We start from the raw sequence: 25,202 nt of genomic DNA on the forward strand, positions 1-25,202 counted from the left end.
AACAGGCACACGAATTGACGGACATGTGGGGGCTATAACTAACGTTATGCAATGTCATGATGTTTGTCCACTACAAGCCACCGTAGCTGTTTACAAGCTAAGCCTATCAGCGTGCTCCTAACGCGAGCTGCATACCGGTAGTACAGACTTCACTTCATGTCAGCTGTCAGCCTGTCAATGCGGTTTGTTGTCACACAATAAACCAGCGGTTTGTTCCAAGCCAGTGTGATCCTTGACTCACTCTCACACGGCAGCCAATCAGCGTTGAACAGCGAGCGACTGATGCCAGTGTATTTTCGCTTGAGTTGGGATATTTCATCTGGGGCGACGAGCGTATTTTCTCCCTATCGCTCTGTCTCTGTCGCTCGGACGGCCAGCGATTTTTCTCCCGGGCGAATATATGCTCAATCGCTCGTTTGCATTGACTTTGCATGTAAACTCGATGCCAGCGAAAAACTTTAATAGGTCGGTGTGAACGCAGCTTAAGTGGGTAAAGGCAAGAAATAGAACAGTATGTAACAACATAATGTAGCCTTTAAAACCAGGAAAAGCCAACACTTACGCCATATCATGATATCTTAAGTCTAAGACGATATCTCATATCACGATATCTATATAATATTGATATATTGCCGAGCGGCGATGTTTGGAGACGGGTGGTGATGTCATCAAAGTGCCCATGACACTGACAGCCCCCGGGCTATGGGAGTGACCCGTCCTGACCGGATTGGTGGTGTGTGTGTGTGTGTGTGTGTGTGTGTGTCTGCTTGTTCTCACAGTGACAGGGAGTACCCCAGGTTGGGCCAGATGATCGTGGATTATGAGAACCCACTGAAGAAGATGATGGAGGAGTTTGTTCCACATAACAAGGTAAGATAACAACAATGTAACAATGTTGATACTCAATCTTTTTTTTACTTCTTCTTCTTGTCCTTTTTATCTGTAGCTTTGTGTCTTTTGTTTTCTGCCTGTTACTGTTGGGGGGGGGGGTTGCACCGGGGGACAGTTGCCATAGCAACATGGTCAAACTCAAGTCAGTCAGGATGAAACACTACCATGATACTGTGATACATGTTGATATGAGTAGCTAAATCTTTTGATAATTGCAACACCTTCACGGCACAGATAACACTACACTTTTTTTTTTCTGTTGTCCTCATGTCACTCATTAAAATATGATGTCATGTCATTCAGTTATTGATGAAAATGATTGATAAAAATGATGTCCAAATCAAAAACTCTGCAGAAGACTATTATCATAACTATCATGGAGAAAGACGACATTTTATAACAAATTCATGATTGGATAAGCAGTGCAGCAACTAGTGTAACTAGCAAGCCAAGTAGCCTAACACCTACTGTTTCTCCATTACAATGAACAAATTAATGAAGAAGATCAAGCTAGCTTATTAACTAGTGAGCCAGAAAGTTGAGATCACGTTCAAATACGCTGACGATTATTAGGCCTATAATTCATTGGCACAAATGCACTGTGGGATGGAAAATGTAATTAACGTATTTTATTCAGTTATTGAAATGAATTTCCTTTGCTCGTCTCTCATCCTCTCCTCTGTCCTCCTCCTCCTCCTGCCCTCCCCTCCTGTTCTCCAGTCTCTGTCAGATGCGCTGATCAGTCTTCAGATGGTCTATCCCAGGAGGAATCTGTCGGCGGACCAATGGAGGAACGCCCAGCTGCTCTCTCTCATCTCCGCCCCGTCCACCATGCTCAACCCTGCTCAGTCCGACACTGTTAGTATGGAGAGGGCTTCGCCACTATGGCTCCAATGATAATTCATTATTTTGTCAGATATTACAATCATAATTACTAATCACAAGAGGAACACATTGGGCACCTTGTATAAGCAGTTTGACTATGTTCAACCACAGTGGACATTTTAAATTAAATACAAATTTGCAGATACTCCAATCTTCGATGATTAGTCTAATTTGTAAAGTGAAGGACAACATACATGTTTGTTTGTGCACACCCCAACTTTAAAGCCCTTGAAAAATATTCACTTTTGGGGTTCGAAAATGAATGCTGCAAGTGTAAATGCCCACATTGTGTGTGTTTGCGACCAGCAGTAGACTGTGGCGGGGGGCGTCCCGGTGGCCCACCTGGTAATACGTGTACCATTAAGGCGTTGTCCTTCACGCGGCCGACCCAGGTTCGACTCCGACCTGCGGTCCCTTGCTGCATGTCCTCCCCTCTCTCCCTCCCTGCCCTCCTGTCTCTGTCTAGCACATACTATCCTATCAATGAAGGCAAAATGGCCCCAAAAATAATCTTAAAAAAGAAAAGAGTAGACTGCGGCCAGAATACCCATTGAGAAGAGTTTGCATTGGTTGTGTGGCCTTGGCTTGATCCAGATATACGACACATTCCCCTCAATGTGCTCGGTCCTTGGTTTTTACTTGGCGTCACAGCGCCCCCCTGTGGCAGAGCTCTGTATCCCTCCTAGTGATTATTCTGTCAGAAGTAATAGTTTGATTCAACTGGAAAGCAAAATGGCATCAGTGAAACCAACTGATTATCTTATCTTGCCTTTCCATCTCTCCCCCACCTCTCTCTCTCACACACACACACACACATGCACACTCTCCCTCACTTTGTTTGCCTTTAGATGCCGTGTGAATACTTGTCACTGGACGCAATGGAGAAGTGGATTGTCTGTAAGTGCACCACTCTATAATCAATCTATCTATCCATCCTCTTTCACCCCCTCCTTTTCTCTCTTTCTTGTTGGTAATAACCTGAGCAAACTGGCTAGATTTAATATGCTGTAAAGATATTTCACTTTGATAACAATCTGTCTGTTGAAAGTGTTAATGTGTCTCTCTACCTCGCTCTCTCTCTCTAGTTGGTTTCATCCTGTGCCATGCGGTGCTGAACAGTGACGCGGCAGCGTTGTCGTTGTGGAAGCTGGCCCTGCAGAGCTCCACCTGCCTCTGCCTCTTCAGGGATGAGGTCTTCCACATCCACAAGGCCGCAGAGGACCTGTTTGTTAACATCAGAGGGTAGGGCCGTCAGCGCATTTACACACGCAGACAAATGCACACTTAAAAACCACATTTAATTCGCAACATGGCAGAGTGCCTGTTGGAACCACAGATTTATGGGACACGTCCATAAGCGGTGCAAATGCAGAGTGCCTCTTTGGTACGAACACATCTGCATCCACTCTGCCATCCATTGTTAATGTCTGTGCCTGTGTGTGTTTGTGTTTCAGGTACAACAAACGCATCAATGACATCAGAGAGTGCAAGGAACAGGCTCTGTCGCACGCGTAAGTACAACATCTTATGTTTACATTGTTTGTGCTAGTTAACTATATTGCTGCTGTAACTATATATATATATATTGTTGTTGTGATTGTGTTTGCTGTGATTTTGCACCTATTTACCTACTGCGCCTTGTCTGTAACGGAGCCTACAACATAAGAATGTCACACGTGCATACTTGTACCACGGAGTGACAATAAAAATCTTGAATCTTATTATGGCTGCTCACACACAAACACTTATTGTTCTTCATTATTCACGGTATTCATGTTGGTTCACATTTCTAGGTTTTATTCATTGCCCTACATTTTCATTTATCTTGTGAAGAACTTGACACTCAAGAACCTGTAACACTGTTCTGATAAGATTATCTAAATATAAAGATATTAACATCATTATTGCATTATCCTGTATATCCCCATCTCCTTCTCTCACGCCACTTAATTTCTCCATTCATTGAAGCCGGATTGAGGGTGTTTGTCCTGGTCGCTGCACTAGCGCCTCCTCTGGTCGGTCGGGGGGGAAGGGAACTGGTGGGAATAGCGTGATCCTCCCACGTGCTACGTCCTGCTGGTCAAGCTCCCCACTGTCGGGTGAAAAGAAGCGGCTGGCTAGGAAGCATGGCGCTAGTCTCGGATGGGGCAGAGGGTGGAGCAGCGACCAGGGCAGCAGGGGGGGGGGGGGGAATTGGCCAAGTACAATTGGGGAGAAAATGGGGGGGAATCTGAAAATACATAATAAACAAAAAAAATCTCCTTCCATTTAAATGTGCACCTCTGTCATCAGAGTAAGCTGTCTCACATGTGTCTACATCAGGGGTGCCCAATACGTACCCAATTCGATCGCGAAGGTAGTGTGGTAGATCGCATGGCATTGAGGGGGGATTTTTTTTTTTTTTTTTTTTTTTTTTAACACGTTCACTGCCAATGACGTATTAATCCGTCAAAAAAAATCCAACGGTTGACTGCCAATGACGTATTAATACGTCAAAAAAATTTTTTTTTTTTTTTTGACCGTGGGATGTGCATCTAACCCTTTTACATCTCTTATATAATTATTGGAGCCACCGAACATGTACAACCCATTCCACCGACCCACTAAGTGGCGACAGTGCTCTCCCAGACTAGAGGAAGGCAAGCAAAAAGCAGTGTGAGGAAGCCATTCTCTTGAAAATGGATTGGCGAAAACGCTTTCGTTTTCGCGCTGATTGCTGGCGGTGCGGGATTGCAAATTTGCATAATAGATTACGGGTGGAACACACTTTGAAACACGCAGCATAAATAAGACCAGAATCGCAAAAGCTTCATCAAAGCTCTCAACACAAACCCCAAGAAACGAGCGAGCCCATATCCAGACTTGCACAGCGGCCGCCAGCAGACAGGCAGCAGCAACTCGTTTGTCACAGACCCGCTGCAGAGCCAAGGAGGGCGGAGGAGAACGCCCACGGAGGGAGGAGTTGGAAGCAGAGGGGGGTTTCCTGCTGTTATGGAGGAAATTACTGTTCAAAACTATTGTTTAGATGTCTGACGTCTTACTGATGCCAAAAATGAATGGTTAAAGTGACTGTTCTATCGAATTTCACAAAAAGCCGTTTATCTCAAAATAATTTTTCAGACGCTGAAACCATGCTGTATTCAACTGCTAATGCTTACATAACTACTAACTCTACAAACTAACTCTTTTAGACAGAGAAAGCACACATTCTATTAGTTCTTTTGAGATATTGTGTGTTCACAAAATCTTAGCAGAAAAGAATCCTCGGGTCTTGAAAGATGAGCCAGAATCCTCAAAAAAACCCTCTGGCAGAACCTACCTACAGTAAAAAAAAAACGGCTGGCAGTGAATGTGTTAACATAGTGCCGTAGTGAGGATGGATGATAGGCTAATAGGCCCATTTGCCACTTGATTGACGTACAGGTGCGCCAGTCAGATCTCGCTGTGGCAGCCAAGTTTGTATATATATATATATATAAATAAATATGTTTGGTAGATCACTTTGACTTGGTCATTTTAAAAGTAGCTCCCAAGCTGAAAAAGTGTGGGCACCCCTGGTCTGCATCATCTCGTTCATTTGCATTCATTCCCATTCTCTCGCCTCTGCGTTCCATCTCTCTCTACCGTGCCTCTAGCCGCATGGCTCTCCTCTGATCACATTAGAAGGTCTCACGCATAGCTATCTTCTCTCATCCCTCATTCCCCCTTTCATCTCTTCTCTCCTCTTCATCTCATCCCTCCTTCTCTGCACTTCTCCGCTCATGACTTATTCTCTCCTCCCCTCTTATCTTCATCCTCCTCCCTGTGTCACTGTCATCTTCTCTCACCCCTCCTCCTCCTCCTCCTCCTCCTCCTCTCTTCTTCTGGCACCATCCTGAAAGTGTGTTAACTATCATCATTTAATGATTATGATTATGATGATGTGTTTTAACATGCTACGCACTGTTCTGACTCTGTGTGTGTGTGTGTGTGTGTGTGTGTGTGTCTGTCTCTCTCTCTCTGCAGTGGCTCCATGCACAGAGAGAGACGCAAGTTCCTCAGGTCAGCTCTGAAGGAGTTGGCTACTGTCTTAGCCGACCAGCCTGGACTCTTGGGACCTAAGGTAACATGTGATACCACCTTGAAAAACACTAAAGTACCACCTTAAATAGTTCCTCACTTTAGGAATTACCGAGACCTAACATTATCTCTATTAACGCCTTAAAACACCACAATACCATCTTAAAGGTCCCATTCCGTGCAAAAGCTGTTTTTAACTTCTAAATGCATATATGCTGCTGTCATCCCTCCCTGTAATGAGTGCTCACAACCTCAGAACTGTCAGAGTTGAATTTGTCCTTATCCAGCTTCCCCCTGCAGTCTCCTTCAAGCCACGCCCCTTTACACTCTGTTCTCCCAGACGGTTTAGTGTTACGTCACGCGGCTCCTTAAGCATACTGCGCGCGGTCTCTCTCACACAAGCTACCTGCGCCATTTTGTCTATTGTGTACCATTGCAAGCTGTTCCCTGCGCAAGATTCATCATGGCCTGTTGGTCTGTGCTAACCATTTCAGCCCAGAATGTTTCAACAATCTGGGGCAGTACAATCAAGGTTTAGCCACAAAATTAACACTTCTAGCTGGAGCGATGCCAGCTGTACGTGATCCAGCAACTGCGGAGGTGCATTCGGTAAGTCTAGGCATTTTGAGATGTCCTGTTTAGCGTAGCAACCGCTAAGTTAGCGATAGCTCGTTGCTAACGTTAGTTGTGGACACAACCTAGCGTGCTGGTCCACGGACGCTAATCTGATTGGCGTATGGGAACTGTTAGTTCTGAATATATTATAGAAACAGACCATTCCTGCGAAGCGACGAGATGAGGAAGTGACAACTCCGTCAGAACGAACGGGGTTGCTATATTTTCGACAAATTAATCCAGAATCATGTTTTATGGACCAGAGACGCACGTTTTTAAGAGGTTACAGCTGCACGAATTGGGACCTTTAAGTAATTGCTACAGAAGTTTCTGAGCTGACCAGCCTGAATTACTGAGTTCCTCAGTTCAGTTCTGAATGAGTTGACTACTGTCTTAGCTGTCTGACCTGGATTATTGAGACCTAAGCTAATAAGCAATACCACTTCAAAACACTAAATTACCACCTTAAATAGCCCTAAGTGAGCTACTGTCTAGCAGACCAACCTGGATCACTGAGACCTAAGGTGGGTCCAATATGTAATACCACCTTAAAAACCCATAATACCAGCTTTAGTAGCCAACAGAAGTGTCTCACAATTTGTCTGTAAAGGAGTTGGCTGCTGTCTTAACCGACCAGCCTGGACTATAATTAGAACCTAAGATAATTTATAATAGCACCTTAAAGCACTACGGTACTGCCTAAAATAGCTCTACATACAGTCAGTCCCACAGCTCTGCTCTAAAGGAGTGAACAGTGTCTTAAGTGGAGCAGCTTGGACTATTGGGCCTCTGGTTATATATAATACCACCCTCAAACGCTGTACCACCTTAAGTCACGCTACACAAGTTTGACAGATCTAAAGGGCATAGTAGCTGCTGTATCTGACATGCCTGGACTACTGTCTGGGACCAACTTGAAATCCCTTAATACGTCTGACTCTGCCTTTTAATGAATTGGCAACTGTCTTCACTAACCGGCCTGGGCCGTTTTGGACCTAATGAAATAGATTTTACAGCCTTAAAAACCCTGTATATGTTCTACTACTACTGGCCTACCGGAGACCTTTATTGCAGAAGATAGTTGATATTCAAGACTGACTTATGCATTTTAGTTAAGAGACATACTGCAAGAAACCCATGTGGTTGTTGCCAGTTGCACTTGGTAATCTATTTTTAAATGATTCTGGAGAGATTTTCTGACATTTCCTCCCCCCCACTCTCTCTCTCTCTCTCTCTCTAGGCGTTGTTTGTGTTCATGGCGCTGTCGTTCGCCCGTGACGAGATCATCTGGCTGCTTCGACATGCAGACAACATCCAGAAGAAAAGCACAGATGACTTCATAGACAAGTATGCACACACACACACACACACACACACACACTCAAACTCTTCTTATTTTAACACTTGATGTTTTGTTGCTCTAGTTCCAAGTCTGTTAACGTGTGTGTTTTTTTGTGTGTGAAGCTCACTGTATTGACGTGTGTGTGTGTGTGTGTGTGTGTGTGTGTGTGTGTGTGTGTGTGTGTGTGTGTGTGTGTGTGTGCGTGCGCGTGCGTGTGCTTGTGCGTGTGCGTTGTGCAGACACATAGCGGAGCTGATCTTCTACATGGAGGAGCTCCGAGCTCATGTGAGGAAGTACGGTCCTGTGATGCAGCGATATTATGTCCAGTACCTGTCTGGCTTTGATGCTGTGGTGCTCAATGAACTGGTGCAGGTAATAACTCTTAATATAAGATTGTCTGACATCCCCCCCCCCTCTCTCTCTCTCTCTCTCTCTCTCTCTCTCTCTCTCTCTCTCTCTCTCTCTCTCTCTCTCTCTCTCTCTCTCTCTCTCTCTCTCTCTCTCTCAAAACATAAATGTACTCCAAACATGGACATAAATGCATTTTCTCCAAAAACGCAAATTATAGCACAAATACTTGCACAGACATGCATGCATGAAATTGGATGAATTCAGTGTGCTACCGCTTGATCTATTTGACCAGATAGACTCGGTTTGAGAGTAGACTAGAATATACAAAATTACAATTAATTCCCCATTTCCTTAATGCAGTTTTCTCCAACCTGTCTGTGTCTCTTAGAACCTGTCCGTGTGTCCAGAGGACGAGTCTATCATCATGTCTTCCTTCGTCAACACTATGACCTCTCTCAGCGTCAAACAAGGTAAACTGTTGTTATATATATATATGTATGTATATATATATGGTAGCATATTTCATACACAGAGGCAATTCAAAATGCTTTACACAAAATGGATAAAAAGAAAAGAGCAGAGTGTTACAAGGTAAATATGAGATCCAAAAGGTCGCAGTGCAAAATGATTAACGTGTTTAACTTTGTGGGCGAAATCATATAATGCAGCATAATTATATCTTAGCTTATTCATTATTGTGAGTGGATTCTGAAAGTGTGCGTTTACACATTCATCCTTCTGGTGATCTCCCCCATAATTAAATTGCAGATGTGATAGTTCGAAATTTGGTTCCAAGCCTCTGCCAAACTGTTGGTTGATCTTTCAGAACCTCACTGCCGTGTGTGTTCAAGCTTTAACCCATCTCAGTCACAGAATATTGTCTCTGGGTCCATCTGACCTCGGTTCAGGACCTGGCTGGTGTGCACGCCTGCACGCCTGCACGGCACAGTACATGACAACGCAAAGTGCCCTTCCTTACACGATTCCATCACAGTGGTGCCGAGGTCATTGGCACTATTGTGAATGAACTCTGGAAGTGTGTTTTATACCGATTTACCCATTAAATTCCCTCTTATTCCTAAATCTATTATTATTATCTATTATTTTTCGTACAGTTGCTCATTCGTTGACAATACAGATCCATAAACATCTCTGCTTGAGCACACGCACATTGCGTAAAATAAAACAAGACTAACTAAACAAATAAATCCCAACCCCATCCCTCCCCCCACCCATCTCCCTTGTATGGATCTCTTCATACATACATACATACATACATACTGTACATACATACATACATACACACATACATACATACATACATACATACATACATTTTCTAGCATTCACTAAAATTAGGTTTGGTCCAGGTAGAGATGCTAATTAGCTATGGTCACCTGTTCTTAGAGACGGTAGCATATCGATAAAGGGCCCCCAAATTTTCTGGAAGGTTGCAGGACCTAAATCTACTTTTAGACCAATCTTAAGCCACAGAATACTTTCTCTCGGTTATCTCACCTCAGGTCAAACCTGGCTGCTGCAGTGAGATCACTGCTAAATTGCACATGTGATTGTTAGGGATTTGGTTGAAAGCCTGGGCCAAACTCTTGGTTTGTCTTTCAGAACCTCATTGCCGTGTGTGTGCAAAGGTTGGCTGGCGATACACTAGGGGGAAAAACTGTAGTACTACTAGTAGTAGTAGTAGTAGTATTTGTGTCATGTCAGTTATCAAACTAATCACATGTACACTATGGGAAATGTAATATGTGTGACTGAATTGTCCCTTCTGTGTGTTGCAGTAGAGGATGGAGACGTGTTTGACTTCAGAGGCATGAGACTGGACTGGTTCAGATTGCAGGTAGACAGACACACAAAGCAGTAGCAGCAGTGATGGAGAGAGCTATTGCGTTGTGACTAATAGCTTAAGCGCTAACTATTCTTCAAGCTAACCATAAACATGCTCATTTGCTACACAATTTACATCTCAATTGACATCCAATCTGATAAATAGAATTTCCACGCTAGGTTGTAGACTGCGGCTTTATAAATAAACAAGCATTAGCATTTGAATATGGCTGCCTAACTGCCTAAATATAATCTAAACACTATACAACTTATGTAGACTACATTTTGAACAAACAAAAGTAACAAGGAACTAGATAAGTGTTTATAAAATGGTAGAATAATGAAAAATTCAGTCAGTCACACAGCTCGCATCATTTTAAAATGGCCAGAACGGTAATCCTTTGATGGGGTGGCAGCCATTTTCTGCTGAAAAATGTGGATCTAGCAGTCAAGGAAGTAAGTTGCAGTGTTCATCTTCCGTATATATGATCTTTGTGTGTGACACGTGACATAGAAGAACGCCAGGATTGGGGCGGGGGGGGGGGGGGGTTTCCCCCCGTTTTGGGCGTGGTTTCTGAATGATGGTCTCTATAGTACTCCGAGACTTTTGTAATTACATCAGAGATCAGGGTTGAGCCAGAAATCCCACATGGTGTCGGAAAGTTCAGTCAACTGGCGTCAGGACAACTATGATTTTTCCTGCTTTAAAAACAGCTGGTTGATATTGTCACGCAAATATTGAACGGATGACCATGAATACTTTACACCATATAGGAGGCATACAAATACGTTTAGATATTGAAAAATGTGAGTTAGGGTTTAATTGAATTTCAACACATTGAATGTAACTGGTGAAAAAGTCACAAAATCTCAGCCAGTCGGTCAGTCTGGTGCAGCTGACCATGAGAAGGTTGGTAAAAATGATGACCTCCATAATTTAACATTACCCATTGATACCTGATGCAGCATTTGCGTGTATATCCCTCATTTGTGTGTGTATCCCTTTAAGACCGCGAACCGCGTGACGCGGTTCGCGGTCTTAAAGGGATACACACACAAATGCTGCATCAGGTATCAATGGGTTAAATACATCACACACTCTCTCTTTCTACCTCTTCCTGACTCCACACCTCTGTCTTGTCTTGTGTCCTGTAGGCCTACACCAGTGTCTCCAAAGCCAGTCTGGGTATAGCTGATCACAGGGAGCTGGGTAAGATGATGAACACCATCATCTTCCACACCAAGATGGTGGACTCCCTAGTGGAGATGCTGGTTGAGACGTCGGACCTGTCCATATTCTGGTGAGGTGGACACACATGAACATACTGTGCACACATACAGAAGTCCAACTCATATTCAAGATGAACAGAAACCTCAAGCTTTTGTTTAGATGTTTCAGATAGGGCAGCATTCAGTCTGACTAAAACGATAAACCTGATTATTTGGTTTGATACGGAGATAATTATTTTCTTAGGATGATTTGGGGATAAAATGCACAAGCCGCTAAGATGTACTTTTAGCATCTTTTATCAACAACTCAACTACTTTCGGGTGAATGGGTGCTGTAAATTAAATGAAATGTTAATGCCAATATGGTAATCTTCTACAATTTATTGTAGGAATTAAATTCGATATATGATAAAACATGAATGATAGTAGTACACCATTATTGCATTTGTCATCAAACATATTATGATATGCGGCTGATTGGAGTAACTCGACTTGTGTATTTCTCTCTGTGTGTGTGTGTGTGTGTGTGTGTGTGCACATGCGTGCGTGCGTGTGTGTAGTTTCTACAGCCGTGCGTTTGAGAAGATGTTCCAGCAGTGCCTGGAGCTTCCCTCCCAGAGCAGACACTCCATCTGCTTCCCTCTGCTCTGCACACACTTCATGTCCTGTACACACGAGCTCTGTCCCGAGGAGGTAACCACACACGCACGCACGCACACACACACACACACACACGCATGCACACGCACACACACACACACACACACACACACCCAGATACACACACTCTTTCTCATACACACACGTATACAAATAAGAAAACACATGTTAACTGTTAATTGACGGTCATTCATCGTGACCCGTTCCTACACACAGATCGACAAAGACACACACTTGCACACATCAACCTAGGCATAATGATAATAGGGATAATCATAATAATCATAATGATGATTGTTATTTGTATGTGTCTATCCCCCCCCCCCCCTCTCCCCAGCGTCACCACATAGGGGATCGAAGCCTGTCGTTGTGCAACATGTTCCTGGATGAGATGGCCAAACAGGCCAGGAACCTGATCACTGATATCTGCACTGAACAATGTACACTCAGCGACCAGGTAGACACACACACACACACACACACACACACACACACACACACACACACACACACACACACACACACACACACACACACACAAGTAACTACACAGGGGAAATCCAAGACTTTGCTCTCTACTTCCCCCTGGATTTCTCTGTTGTTGGGAGCACCTACAGTGAATGTACAGTACTTGTACCACTTGGCATTGATACGAGGTTAAACCTGTAATCACAAACAAGAACAAAGTTGATGGGTGTTAAGACTTTTATGCGACAACAGTCACCAACACATAGACTCACCGAAGAGTTTTCTTGAAATTATACTTTAGAATTAAAATTGAGAAAACCAAGAAAGATCACTAAACATAAACAAGCTCCCTGGTTACCACGATACTTGGCATAGCAACATGTTTTGAACACATGGCAAGCAACATGTACCATATTTGAACACATGGCTCGCTGTGAGGGAACGAACAGCTTGGTTGAAATCTTTGACCGATCAAATAATTTGTTCTATTGGACCTATTTCATAATATTACACACTGTTGAATTAATGTTGTAATTACTTTGTTGTCGCTGTACTGTACCTCGGTAGATCTGTTAGCTTCTTACTAACAGAACTGTCCAAAGAATATCAACCGCTAATATTAATATTTTTATTCGTCTGTTTTTCCCCATCTGTCCCTCTTTGGTCTCAATCTCTCTTCCCGACTTGTCTTCCTCTCTCTCTCTCTCTCTCTCTCTCTCTCTCTCTCTCTCTCTCTGTCCATCTGTGTGTCTCTCTCTCTCTCTCTCTCGCTGTCCATCTGTGTCTCTCTCTCTCTCTCTCTAGCTGCTTCCTAAGCACTGTGCGAAGACCATCAGCCAGGCAGTGAACAAGAAGAGCAAGAAGGCAACGGGGAAGAAGGGCGAGCCGGAGAGAGAGAAGCCAGGAGTGGAGAGCATGAGGAAGAACAGACTACTGGTCACCAAGTGAGTCACGCATACACACACACACAGAGGAAATTCAAAGACTTTGCACTCTGCTTCCCCTGGCTTTGGTATAAAAATGCTCTCCGTCTTATATTTTAATATATTTTTGGTATATATTCCACGCTTATTGTTTATTTGCCCCACTGTTCTTTTGCACACCTTGTTGTAGTCCATACCAGAGCCGTTTATATAGAAGAGTCACAACATCTCCATTCACTTCAATGGACCAGTTTTTTTTACTCTCAAGAGTTCCAGGAAGTAAGGTCCTGGATTAAGCAGCACTGTCGAGTTGCAGCAACATGGACAGTTTGTGTTGTACTTAGATTTTTTTTTTTTATCAAATTGTACATTATCAGCTTTATTTTAGCATTCAAAAGTAGCGCGAGACCCCTTCCTGGCTGTTCATTGGCTAATGAGTCATGCATTTTGGTCCTCCGCTGACGCCACTCTCTCTCTAAATTGCTCTGGTCCAAACTATTTCTTATACTTCTTCATGCGTTCTACTTATTTTGTTCTGCTGTTGAAATGGTCAATTACACAAACCCCCATTAGCTCTAGTCTTGTTGATAGTCTATTATTGTCTATTTTGTATTTATCCCATTACTGTTTGCTGCTGCAACAACCCAATTTCCCTCAGTTTCATCATCATCTGCCTATTTTAACCTTGTTGTTTTGTTTTCTTCTTCTTCTCCTTCCAGTCTGGATAAACTCCACACAGCGTTATCTGAACTCTGCTTCTCTATCAACTACGTTCCCAACATGGTGGTCTGGGAGCACACGTTCACGCCGAGGGAGTACCTCACCTCGCATCTCGAGATACGATTTACCAAGTAGGCGTGCAGAGCCATAGACACACACACACACACACCTACACACACACACACACACACACACACACACACACACACACACACACACACACACAGAAGTATAGTTAACCCTTTTATATAGTTAATCCTTTTGTCACGATAAGAGTATATCGGCCTATTAGAGCAGATGAATATGTGAGTTGTTTACTCTCTCGTACTCTGTACAGTAGAAACAAAAGGTCTGACTATTTCAATTTAATTTGTCCCCGACCAGATTCCTGGTAGTTTCTTGGTGTTTTTAGTCATTTTTAGTCATTTTCTGTGGTGGGATGACCCGTCTCTGAATGTCTACCTGACTCTCTCTCTCTCTCTCCAGGTCTATAGTGGGGATGACCATGTATAACCAGGCTACTCAGGAGATAGCCAAGCCCAGCGAGCTGCTGACCAGCGTGCGGGCCTACATGACGGTGCTGCAGTCCATAGAGAACTACGTCACCATCGACATCACCCGGGTCTTCAACAACGTCCTCCTGCAGCAGACGCAGCACCTGGACAGCCACGGGGAGCCCACCATCACAAGTCTGTACACCAACTGGTGAGTCGCATAGAGTACGGCGCTGTCCGGACGGTGCTACGAGTCATGGAAGAAGTCATGTCATTTTCATAGCTATTCACGTTATGTTCACACCTTACTGTGGGCCAAATTCTTCCGGGTCCTTTTAACACTGCCGGCGGTCAGGGCGCAAAATAAGAGAGTTGTTTTTGGAGCGGACAGTGCAGGGGATAAAATAAAGAACGTAGCCTACTACTTTGAGCTCGGTACACAGCAAGCAAGCGAGTATCCACTGTTAGCCAGGTCAGATAACGTTATCGTCGACAATGACGAGCACTTTCTTGTAAAACATACCCGGACTCCAACAAAGAAAGCTTCAGATAGTTTTCTCTCCTCCGAGTTGCGCTCGAGCCACTAACGTCTATAAGACCCGCAGACGTTAACGTAATTCCCTGGAATGCGAGACTTAACGAGCCAGTTACATGGCGTTGCATTCTTAGACATTGCCGTTTGCTTTTATTTGGTATGTTACATACAATTGGCTAAATTATTAGTTAATTCAGAGGTAGATGATATTGGAGCAGCCAGGCATTTTATTTTATTTTATTTTTAGCCGGAAGTTTTGATACGGCCACACAACCGGGTCAAATGGGCGTGGCCACATAAGGTGAATAGACCCTTCTCACGGGGGCCATTTTGTGTCAAAAAGGCAGGGTAAACACAGGTGCAAGCAAAACACTTATGAGGGTTTCCAACTTCCATGATTGGAAATTGGAAACCTCATTGGTGTTTTGCTTGAACCTGTGTGTGTTCTGCCTTTTCGACACAAAATGGACCCCGTGAAAACGGTCTATTGGACAATATGCTGATCTCAGGATATAATTCGATACGGCATTATGGGGTTCATAATTCAATACAACCACGATACTATGTAACAAATAAAATATCAACGACAACCAAGCATGACTGTGCAGAATTATGTTGATTTCCGAGCCGCAAATCTCTCTAGCAATGCCATTGGCTTGGTAGAATGTAAACGCCAGTTTTAAAAATGCCATTACAATGCGCAAATAATATATATATATTTTTGTAGTTGTAGTTAATAATTGTGATTATTGCGATTGCGTTTAATTTTTCTGTCCCAGTTTTTAGGGTTAGGGTTAGGGTTAGGAGATAGAGGAGATAGGAACACGTCATTTGAAGCAGAAGTACGTCCAAAAACATTGTTTTTCATTGCTAGAATACAAACACATTTCCTTGTGGATGACAGAGGTGTTGAGAGATGGCTCCCACAAACAACATCACTTTAGAGCCTAATCAGTCACAATCGGAGCCCCGCGTCCCCCAATTATCACTTTGTTAGAAACCCTTTTCTCAGCGCAGATGATTTGGCCGTGTGTCCCAGTGGGAGTTCTAGTAGCAGGACAAAACGCTCAGTGTTTTTCAGGCGTCTCCATGTCCTCTGACAGTTGTTCTAGTGCCGTCTGCTGCTTTGTTTGATGCAAATCAACACGTTTAATTAAAAAACAACACTGTTTATACCTGCTGGCTCGGCAGCGCTCTGCTTCAGTTGAACGTCTGCATACTAATCACATGCACGCACGCAGGACTTCTTTACACACAAACGGCAAGAAGATTTCTCTTGGATTTGCTCTCAAACTAAGTTCACATTTTGTCTTTTTGTGTTGTGTCTGTGCTTGTGTTCTACTGTAATAGCATATCACACTACCATTAAAACAAGTGTTGCATTATAGCTGTAAAGAGACATTCATCTGCCTTTGTAATCACACTTAGAAACATAATTACAGATTTCCATAGATAGATGGATCGATAGATAGATAGATAGATATAGGTGTACCCTAGGTAATGTCATACAATTCATACAAAGTTGATTTGAAAAAAAAAGTATATTCCTAAACAGCCACACTGATGGACAACTCCCGTGTGTGTGTGTGTGTGTGTGTGTGTGTGTGTGTGTGTGTGTGTGTGTGTGTGTGTGTGTGTGTGTGTGTGTGTGTGTGTGTGTGTGTGTGTGTGTGTGTGTGTGTGTGTGTGTGTGTGTGTGTGCAGGTACTTGGAGACGTTGCTCCGTCAGGTCAGTAACGGACACATCGCCTACTTCCCCGCCATGAAGGCCTTCGTCAACCTGCCCACTGAGAACGAGCTGACATTCAACGCCGAGGAGTACTCTGACATCTCTGGTATGAACGCAGACACACAATACAGAAAAATTTGGTGCATTTGAAGCCACGTTTAGAGGAATAACCCATTTTAAATTAACAGTTGTGATGTCATTATTCAGTCTTAACCACCAATATTTCATCCTTTTCTCACTCACTCCTATGTCACCATGGCTTGAAATTAACTTTTTTGACCACCTGCCAATATGGCTGCTAGATTTTAAAGTTACCAGCCAAGAATTTCCACTAGCCAAAATGTTTTTCTTGAAATAAATCAGAATATGAGTGGGTTAATTTAAGCATAAGTATCAGTAAGTGTCCCGGGATGATCAAAGCCTGTGTTGAGGGTCACACGAACAAAAATGCAGTCTTGAAGCTAAATAAATCCAAAACCAATGAGTTAATTATTTAAATTTCTAATTCAACGTAGCCTTTTAGTCGTAAAGATTATTGAAAGATATTCCATATTCCAGACTGAAATGCTATAACAGAAGTGGAGTATTGGCCAGAATGACATGAACATTTGGACACTTATTCAGCGGGTATCTTGCATGTTGCGTTCAGGTGCACTGTGTAAAAAAAAAAAATATATATATATATATATGCGGGTATCTTGCATGTTGCGTTCAGGTGCACTGTGTAATTTTTTTTTTTTTTTTTTTTTTTTTTGCAATTCCATCGCGGGCCACACAGGTGGCGCCCGCGGGCCGGGGCCGTAGTTTGCCCATGTATGCAATACAGAGTGTAACATCTCTGGTATGAACGCAGACACACAATACAGAGTCTCTAACGAGACGGGGAACTATTTCTGTGATCCAGGTTTTATTTCATTTGGTCTTTTCTGCTGGAAGCATCTGCAGTGATGGGCTGTGGTTGTAATTCGTGGTTGGTGGTGTTTCTTTGACAGAGATGCGTTCTCTATCGGAGCTTCTGGGGCCGTACGGCATGAAGTTCCTCAGTGAGAGTCTGATGTGGCACATCTCCTCACAGGTCGCTGAGCTGAAGGTAGGCACACACAACACACACACAACACACACACACACACAGTACACAAACACACAATAGGTGGGACATGTGGAAACAGAATTATAGTTTTACAAAGTGAAATAGCATTAAGCTGTGTGTGTGTGTGTGTGTGTGTGTGTAGAAACTGGTGGTAGACAACGTGGAGGTGTTGACGCAGATGAGGACGAGTTTCGACAAACCGGAACACATGGCAGCTCTCTTCAAGAAACTCACCTGTAAGCACACACACTAAACGCACACTTGTCCACATGATCACGTGTTTTACTGCCATTTTATTCAACTGCCCCAAAAAAAAAAAAAAAAATCAAATTCAATTAGACGCCAAATACGAATAAAAATGCTGCAAATCGTAACAATTCAGCGCAAATAATGGCTTTCACGTCTGTGTAAAAGTGATTTGTGAAACTACGTCTGTAATGCTGGATAAAACAAATCCTGAATACAAATGTTTTTTTTTTCTCTCTCATTGTAAAGTTAGTAGCTGGGCAAAAAAAAATCTAAAATATTTAAAATCCAATGCAAAGGTTTGGCAAAGTACAGCACAGCATAGCTTTGACTGATTTTGTCAGTTTGTTTGTAGCTGTGGACAGTTTTTTGACTGATTCTGTCTGTTTGTAGCTGTGGACAGTGTTTTGACTGATTTTGTCTGTTTGTAGCTGTGGACAGTGTTTTGAAGAGAATGACGATCATCGGAGTCATCCTCTCCTTCCGCTCCTTGGCTCAGGAGGCTCTGAGAGACGTAAGACACATACACACACACACACACACACACACACACACACCCTCACCAATATAGACATGCATGTAGACGCACAAATAACGCATGCAAAGACTGTTAGAACACACAGGCACATTTGAAAGGTAAAACGTCAAAAAACTAATCTGTGCCAATCAGAAAATGAACCTGTCCCTGTTCCTAAAAAGTCTTGTTTGTCTCTCTTGTCTCTAGGTTTTGTCTTGTCATATTCCATTCCTGGTCAGTTCAGTGGAAGATTTCAAGGACCACATCCCGCGAGAGACAGACATGAAGGTAACACGCGCTGAAAAGACACAAACCCTGGAAACACACTGGACACAAATAGTGGAAACTTGCGTTCGAACCTGTTGTCTGTGTGTAATTTGCTTTCTCTCTCCTTTGTGTGTGTGTGTGTGTGTGTGTGTAGGTGGCAATGAATGTCTATGAGCTGTCATCGGCAGCAGGTTTACCCTGCGAGATCGACCCTGCACTGGTGGTGGCGCTGTCTTCACAAAAGAGTGGTAAGATAAACACAGAAACACACACACACACAACGAACACACACACACACAAAACGAACACACATACGGTACAAGCAGGCAGCCACGCACCCCATGACCTAATGGTTGTCGTGTGTGTGTGTGTGTGTGTGTGTGTGTGTGTGTGTGTGTGTGTGTAGAGAACATCAGCCCAGAGGAGGAGTACAAGATCGCCTGCCTGCTGATGGTGTTTGTGGCCGTTTCCATGCCAACGCTGGCCAGCAATGTGATGTCGCAATACAGCCCCGCCATAGAAGGTAGGTCACCATGTTGGAAACGCATCAACAACCGTATGTCACATCAGCCCAGGATGATACAGGAGAAAATATTCATTCATTCATTCATTCATTCATTCATCATTATGCATTGTGTTGTTCTTGTTCTTTCTCTTGATCTTCTTCTTCTTCTTCTTCTAAGTGTGTGTTTACTGCCCCCCACAGGCCACTGTAACAACATCCACTGCCTGGCCAAAGCCATCAACCAGATTGCTGCCGCTCTCTTCACCATCCACAAGGGCAGCATAGAGGATCGACTGAAAGAGTTCCTGGCTGTAAGACGCAGACATGCTATTTAATTGTTACTCATTTGATTTTCTTTCTTCTTCTTCTTCTTCCAGTTCATTTAATTTTCTTCGTACGATTGGATTAAAATATTCTTATTTTAAAATCTGTATGTAACGCAGCAGGTTAACAAATGAATATTAAACACACACACACAGAGTAAGACAGTGACAGTGACATACAATTCAATTCAATTCAACACTTTATTCCCGACACAGAGGCGGTCCATAGTACAGTACAATAAAAATACAAATACAAAACACAATAAAAGACAAGACGGATACAAAAAATATCAAATATTTGCATATAAGCTAAAACGCCAAAGGTTCCAAAGCCTTGAGGTGAACCTAACCGTACTCATGGCAGGATTTGCAAGAGCTGAAATGATGCTGTTTGAGGACTCAGATATCCTACACATAAAACTGTACATGAGGTTCCTGAGTACAGCAGGACATGTAGATACACACCAACACTAACAAACTGTACATGAGGTTCCTGAGTACAGCAGGACATGTAGATACACCAGCAGGTTCCTGAGTACAGCAGGACATGTAGATACACCAACACTAACTAACATTTGACTGGCACTGCTCCTTCTTGGCACTTTAAGCAGCATCCTCATGCCATCATTATAAGCCACCTTGAGTTTCTGCATACTGCTACTTTTGTAGCGCCGCCACAAGTGGGCAGTATACATTGGGGTGAAAAAAGTTTCAAAAAGAGTGATCTTCACAGACAATGAGCACATACTAAATTTACGTTTCAACATATTAGCCTGTGCGTACATCATTCGGTATTGTCTTTGAATGTCCTTATCATCAGACAGGTCATGAGTTAGATAATGTCCTAAATATTTAACCTCTTCACTATACACTATTTCTGTATCATAACTAGGTTTTCTTTGTGTGTGTGTGTGTGTGTGTGTGTGTGTGTGTGTGTGTGTGTGTGTGTGTGTGTGTGTGTGTAGCTGGCCTCATCCAGCCTGTTGAAGATTGGTCAGGAGACGGACAAGATGACAACACGCAACCGAGAATCTGTCTACCTGCTGCTGGATATGGTGAGAGAGAGACAATGACACACAGGAGGTAGAGAGGGAGGGAGAGTGAAGGGGAGTTGACTGGCAGGTAGACAGAAATACAGAAATGTAAATTGAGTTGCTCAGAAGTAAGCATATATATAAGAACATATATTAATGTTTTGTGACCGAATGTTTTATTCCCCCTTAATGAATCTACATCAAATAGTTGATGAGTATAACTGCATAAATCAATCTGGCTACACTCCTAATGAACCAATTAATGGGTTTCAGTCCCGTGACGTTTTTGTTGTGGCCGCCATGTTGAGGACCTGATGCAGCACACAACTTTTTAGTACATGTTTAAGTCTATGGGAGGACTTGTAGAAGGAATCTCTTGCGAAACGAGCTTGTGACCGGAAGGTCGTCGGTTCAATCCCCGGGCCCGGCAGGATAAATCTGGGTGGGGAAAGTGAAAAGGCAGCGCTTGCCCCCTCCCTCATTACCACCACTGAGGTGCCCTTGAGCAAGGCCCTTAACCTCGACCGCTCCAGTAGAGCTGCTCAGTGGCCAGCAGATCAGACTGTGGTTGTACTGGTCAGCTTCCAGGTGTGAATGTGAACAGGGCGCTCCTGAAAAAGAGAGCATTGCTCTCAGTGAGACTCCCCCTGTATAAATAAAGGTTAAATAAAAAGAAATTCATGTAGGTGTTCCAGTGCCATGGCACTCATTGTTATTGGTTACACCTGCTTTACTTCCTGCTTTGCCACCTCAAAACTGTTAACATTCCCTGACTGCAACCCAGGAATATTAACCTGGTAACCCCCCCCCCCCACACACACACACACACACACAATTTCCAGAAATTACTATGACCATGGCGGCTCTCGAAGCAGCCAGCGGTGACATTAACCCATTGATACCTGATGCAGCATTTGTGTGTGTATCCCTTGAAGACTGTTCACGGTCTTAAAGGGATACACACACAAATGAGGGATATACACGCAAATGCTGCATCAGGTATCAATGGGTTAACGTTAGTAGAGTCAACACAGCCGTAAGTGCAGTTATTGCAGAAATAGACTCAATAGCAACAATTAAACAAGAACAAGGGGTTAAGGAAAGTAGTCCCGCCCACTGAAATCGATGTGGGCGAATAGGAGTCCAGACTGATACGCAGAGCCAAACAGAATGTGAAGATCATTTATCAGGATGGTTTCTACCAGGGTACATGAATATTTCTATACGAGGAATCAGCGTGACGTCACTTGACACCCAGAAATGCGGAACCCCGCGGCAGTTAACAGTATGAGTTGTGTCAAACAAACGTTCATACAGTATCTCAAAAACTATACATGTCATCGCTTTTATTTTGACATTCTGAGTGAGAGCGGAAGTAGTTCAAGAGTTTGATGTATAATATATGCATGTCGTGTTAAAGTTGTGTGAACTGTCGCAGTTTTTAAAATGTAAACGGAGTTAACTGACTAGAGTCAGCCACTCAAGCCTCGCGCCACTTGGGCTCCATAGGGTTCCATTGCCGTTGCCACCCAGTGACGCGGTTTGTTTGCCAAAATGCTGCTCGGCTGATCTCTCGTATTATCCGACGGTGATATGAACCGGCTTGACCGTCTTGTCTCTTGTGTTCCAGATCGTCCAGGAGTCTCCCTTCCTGACCATGGACCTGCTGGAGTCGTGTTTCCCCTACGTTCTGCTGCGTAACGCCTACCACGCCGTCTACAAACAGAGCATCAGCTCCAACGCGTAGACACACACTAAACGATTCCTACCACGCCATCTACAAACAGCAGTAGCGCTAACGCATAGACACACTAAACAACAACACACGGTAAAACCCCATCTGCGCTGTCTGCCATCGGAGCGTCGGTGCTCCCGCATCGACACACACACACACATACAGCAAATACACACTAAATAAACAATGCCTGCTATCTTCAAACAGCGTTAGTGAAAAAGACATCAGACACACACTAAATCCAAACTAAACACATTGAACTCAGTAAACCATGCCTGCAGTGCCATCACCTACCACTCGGTCGACAAAGCAGCATCAGCGTTAAGGGTTTAACGACAACACAAGGACGGTAAGCCACAAACACACCAGCTGCGAAAGCGCCGCAGAGCGTAAAATTCAGCTCGAGCAGGAAGCCTAACCGGTCGCAACTTGTACCGACTTCCTGTTTGACTTGACACAATCGCTCGCGGAACAAAACAGACCAGATGCGGAAACTGTCTAAAACAGTCTAATCTGTTCACAAAGGGTGCCGAAAGGAAAACGGGCTGCACTTCCAGGCGCTTTGCGGCGCTTCGGTGTCTGGTGTGTTTGCACCGTCACACGCACTGAACGTCTCTACCTTACAAACAACGGCAACAATGCATTGGCGGAAACGCACCGGACCCGCGCTAAATACGAACAAATACACTAAATGCAAAACAAACACTTAAAACGCCACAAGAGCGTACAAAACGTCTACAATGCTGCTTACAAAGACAGCAGAGGCACGGACACATACTCTCGACACTACAGACCGACTTGAAATACACACTAAACACACACACGCTAGCTGGATGAAGTTGGGGGATCAGTGTCTTTACTTTAATCATTGTACTTTTTTCATGATGTTGCCAGGGACCATAACCATAGCAACGCAAATATACCATACGTTTGGTTGGTTTAAAAGAAGAACAAAAATATAAATATATATATATATAGTTGACACTACTAAAATATTCTTTTTTTTTTTTGCCTTCTTTTTTTTGGATGAAAGATTTGAGATTTTCAGCATATTTGTGGTGATGGATTTGGATGCTTTGTTTTGGAATGGGAATGATTCTGATGTAATGCGGGGGGTTGATTTTATCGGGCGGGCGGGTAATGATTCCTGTGTTGATAATGAAAGACATGTTGCTTGTTAATGTAAGTTTACACTACACACACACACACACACATACTGAACACACGTATAGAGAGCCTAACTCACGCCCTCTTCAGGGTTCGGCATGGGACCCAAGAGATTTCATTGCCCATTTATCTTCCCATTGACATTTTGTAAAATCCTAAATCGTAATCGTAATTTACAATCGTAAAATATTTTACTTGGACAAAAATCACTTTTTGTACGAGTGAAATGTTCTATGGTTCTAAGGTCTCTCGTGATTCTGACTATAACTGAATCGCTTGGTTTGTCAAAGTAAATAAGGATTATGGGACCAAAGACGATTATGGGACACCCCGACTTCAAGTCACTTCCTGTATTTGTGTCATGTGGGTTTCCACAGACACACCCACTTAGGAGACTTTCGGCAGGTCTGAGTCTATTGGAGTCAATGGGAGTAGTGAACGTGATTTCAGATTATGACGGATTCTTTCATCAAGTCATCAAAGAAAATATTCTGCCCATTTTCCAAAGCCACATGTCTTCTGAACATTCTGACACTAAAATGGCATTTTTCAGACAGACGGATCAGGAGAAAATTAAACTTATTCAAGAACTGTCTCAGTCTCAGCAACACTCACGAGATTTGGCAACAGGAGCTCACATTAGCAGGGAGCGATTGGAAAAAAATATTATTTTTTGGTTGGAAAAAATATTTTTTTAATAGAATTTCTTAGTTACAACTATATTGAGCTAACAAGGGGCAGCTTTGTGTTTATTTGTGTGGAGTTTGGGAACTCTAGATCAAGTTAGCTTGCTACAGTAGGTCAGCACTAAAAACCCGCGTCACCAGGCAGTCCTCTCACAACACTTCAGGGGAGAGGTGACCACGTGACCATTAAGGAGACTTGCTAGTACCATTTCTTACAATTGGCGGAGCCTGGGGTGACGTATCTCTAGTAATATTGAAAATCTCTGCTGAAAAAATGAATGGATAATTCACTTCCTCTGGTCCCATGGGTAATCTCGCGATGGCAAGACTTAGGCTACATATACACATGCACACTCATCTTCCAACATTTCATAATGAACACACACTTATATAACATGGTGATGTTTTCTTTCTTTTTTTCTAGCTAGTCGTAACATGAACATTTTGTGGGTAAAAATATAATATCTGTATTCTACTTTGATGTGAACTGAACTTGTCTGTTTTTAATGTTTATTTTTTGTTATTTTTATGACGCCGACAATGACGATTTTGCCAAATGTGTTGACACTAAAAACATGCATCAGGGCTTGGAAGTGGAGTGTTTGGATGTTATTGGGTGGAAAGCGTCTGGAAACAGTCCGCCTGACTGTGGCAGCTCGGTTAAGAGGTGGAGGCATTACAGGCATTTTCCCAGTGGGAACCATCTTTAAAAAAATAATGATTTATTAATTTAAAATAAAATTGCCACTTGATCGAAAAAAAGTATTAAAATCAACAATGTAATAACTTGACCAAAGTAATGATATTGTAATAACATTTTACCAATAATGTAATACCTTTCAGGTGTTTTTGTAACTGATGTAATAATTTTGACGGATAATGTAA

At 43.1% G+C, this 25,202-nt stretch overlaps 1 protein-coding gene across 3 annotated transcripts in view; it reads left to right on the forward strand.

Annotated features, from left to right (window-relative positions):
• nckap1 (NCK-associated protein 1) overlaps window positions 1-24,902 on the forward strand; it is a 42,059-nt gene extending 17,157 nt beyond the window's left edge. For 2 of the 3 annotated variants that reach the window (XM_083658470.1, XM_083658472.1), the window contains 26 exons: window positions 780-870; window positions 1,612-1,749; window positions 2,625-2,673; window positions 2,862-3,018; window positions 3,231-3,287; window positions 5,782-5,878; window positions 7,691-7,797; window positions 8,032-8,164; window positions 8,532-8,613; window positions 9,943-10,001; window positions 11,144-11,289; window positions 11,779-11,911; window positions 12,216-12,335; window positions 13,151-13,290; window positions 13,989-14,120; window positions 14,476-14,694; window positions 16,723-16,853; window positions 17,740-17,837; window positions 17,980-18,073; window positions 18,515-18,597; window positions 18,808-18,888; window positions 19,022-19,115; window positions 19,274-19,390; window positions 19,574-19,683; window positions 20,661-20,750; window positions 22,360-24,902. In XM_083658470.1, the coding sequence (XP_083514596.1) occupies window positions 780-870; window positions 1,612-1,749; window positions 2,625-2,673; window positions 2,862-3,018; window positions 3,231-3,287; window positions 5,782-5,878; window positions 7,691-7,797; window positions 8,032-8,164; window positions 8,532-8,613; window positions 9,943-10,001; window positions 11,144-11,289; window positions 11,779-11,911; window positions 12,216-12,335; window positions 13,151-13,290; window positions 13,989-14,120; window positions 14,476-14,694; window positions 16,723-16,853; window positions 17,740-17,837; window positions 17,980-18,073; window positions 18,515-18,597; window positions 18,808-18,888; window positions 19,022-19,115; window positions 19,274-19,390; window positions 19,574-19,683; window positions 20,661-20,750; window positions 22,360-22,476 (2,875 nt within the window). In that variant the 3' untranslated portion in view covers window positions 22,477-24,902. The remainder of the gene's footprint in view (window positions 1-779; window positions 871-1,611; window positions 1,750-2,624; window positions 2,674-2,861; window positions 3,019-3,230; window positions 3,288-5,781; window positions 5,879-7,690; window positions 7,798-8,031; window positions 8,165-8,531; window positions 8,614-9,942; window positions 10,002-11,143; window positions 11,290-11,778; window positions 11,912-12,215; window positions 12,336-13,150; window positions 13,291-13,988; window positions 14,121-14,475; window positions 14,695-16,722; window positions 16,854-17,739; window positions 17,838-17,979; window positions 18,074-18,514; window positions 18,598-18,807; window positions 18,889-19,021; window positions 19,116-19,273; window positions 19,391-19,573; window positions 19,684-20,660; window positions 20,751-22,359) is intronic. The other variant, XM_083658471.1, reaches the window with a different exon arrangement.
• Window positions 24,903-25,202: the final 300 nt, after the last annotated feature.

Source organism: Poromitra crassiceps (assembly GCF_964638095.1).
Source record: "Poromitra crassiceps genome assembly, chromosome: 22".
NCBI classification, from domain to species: Eukaryota; Metazoa; Chordata; class Actinopteri; order Beryciformes; family Melamphaidae; genus Poromitra; species Poromitra crassiceps.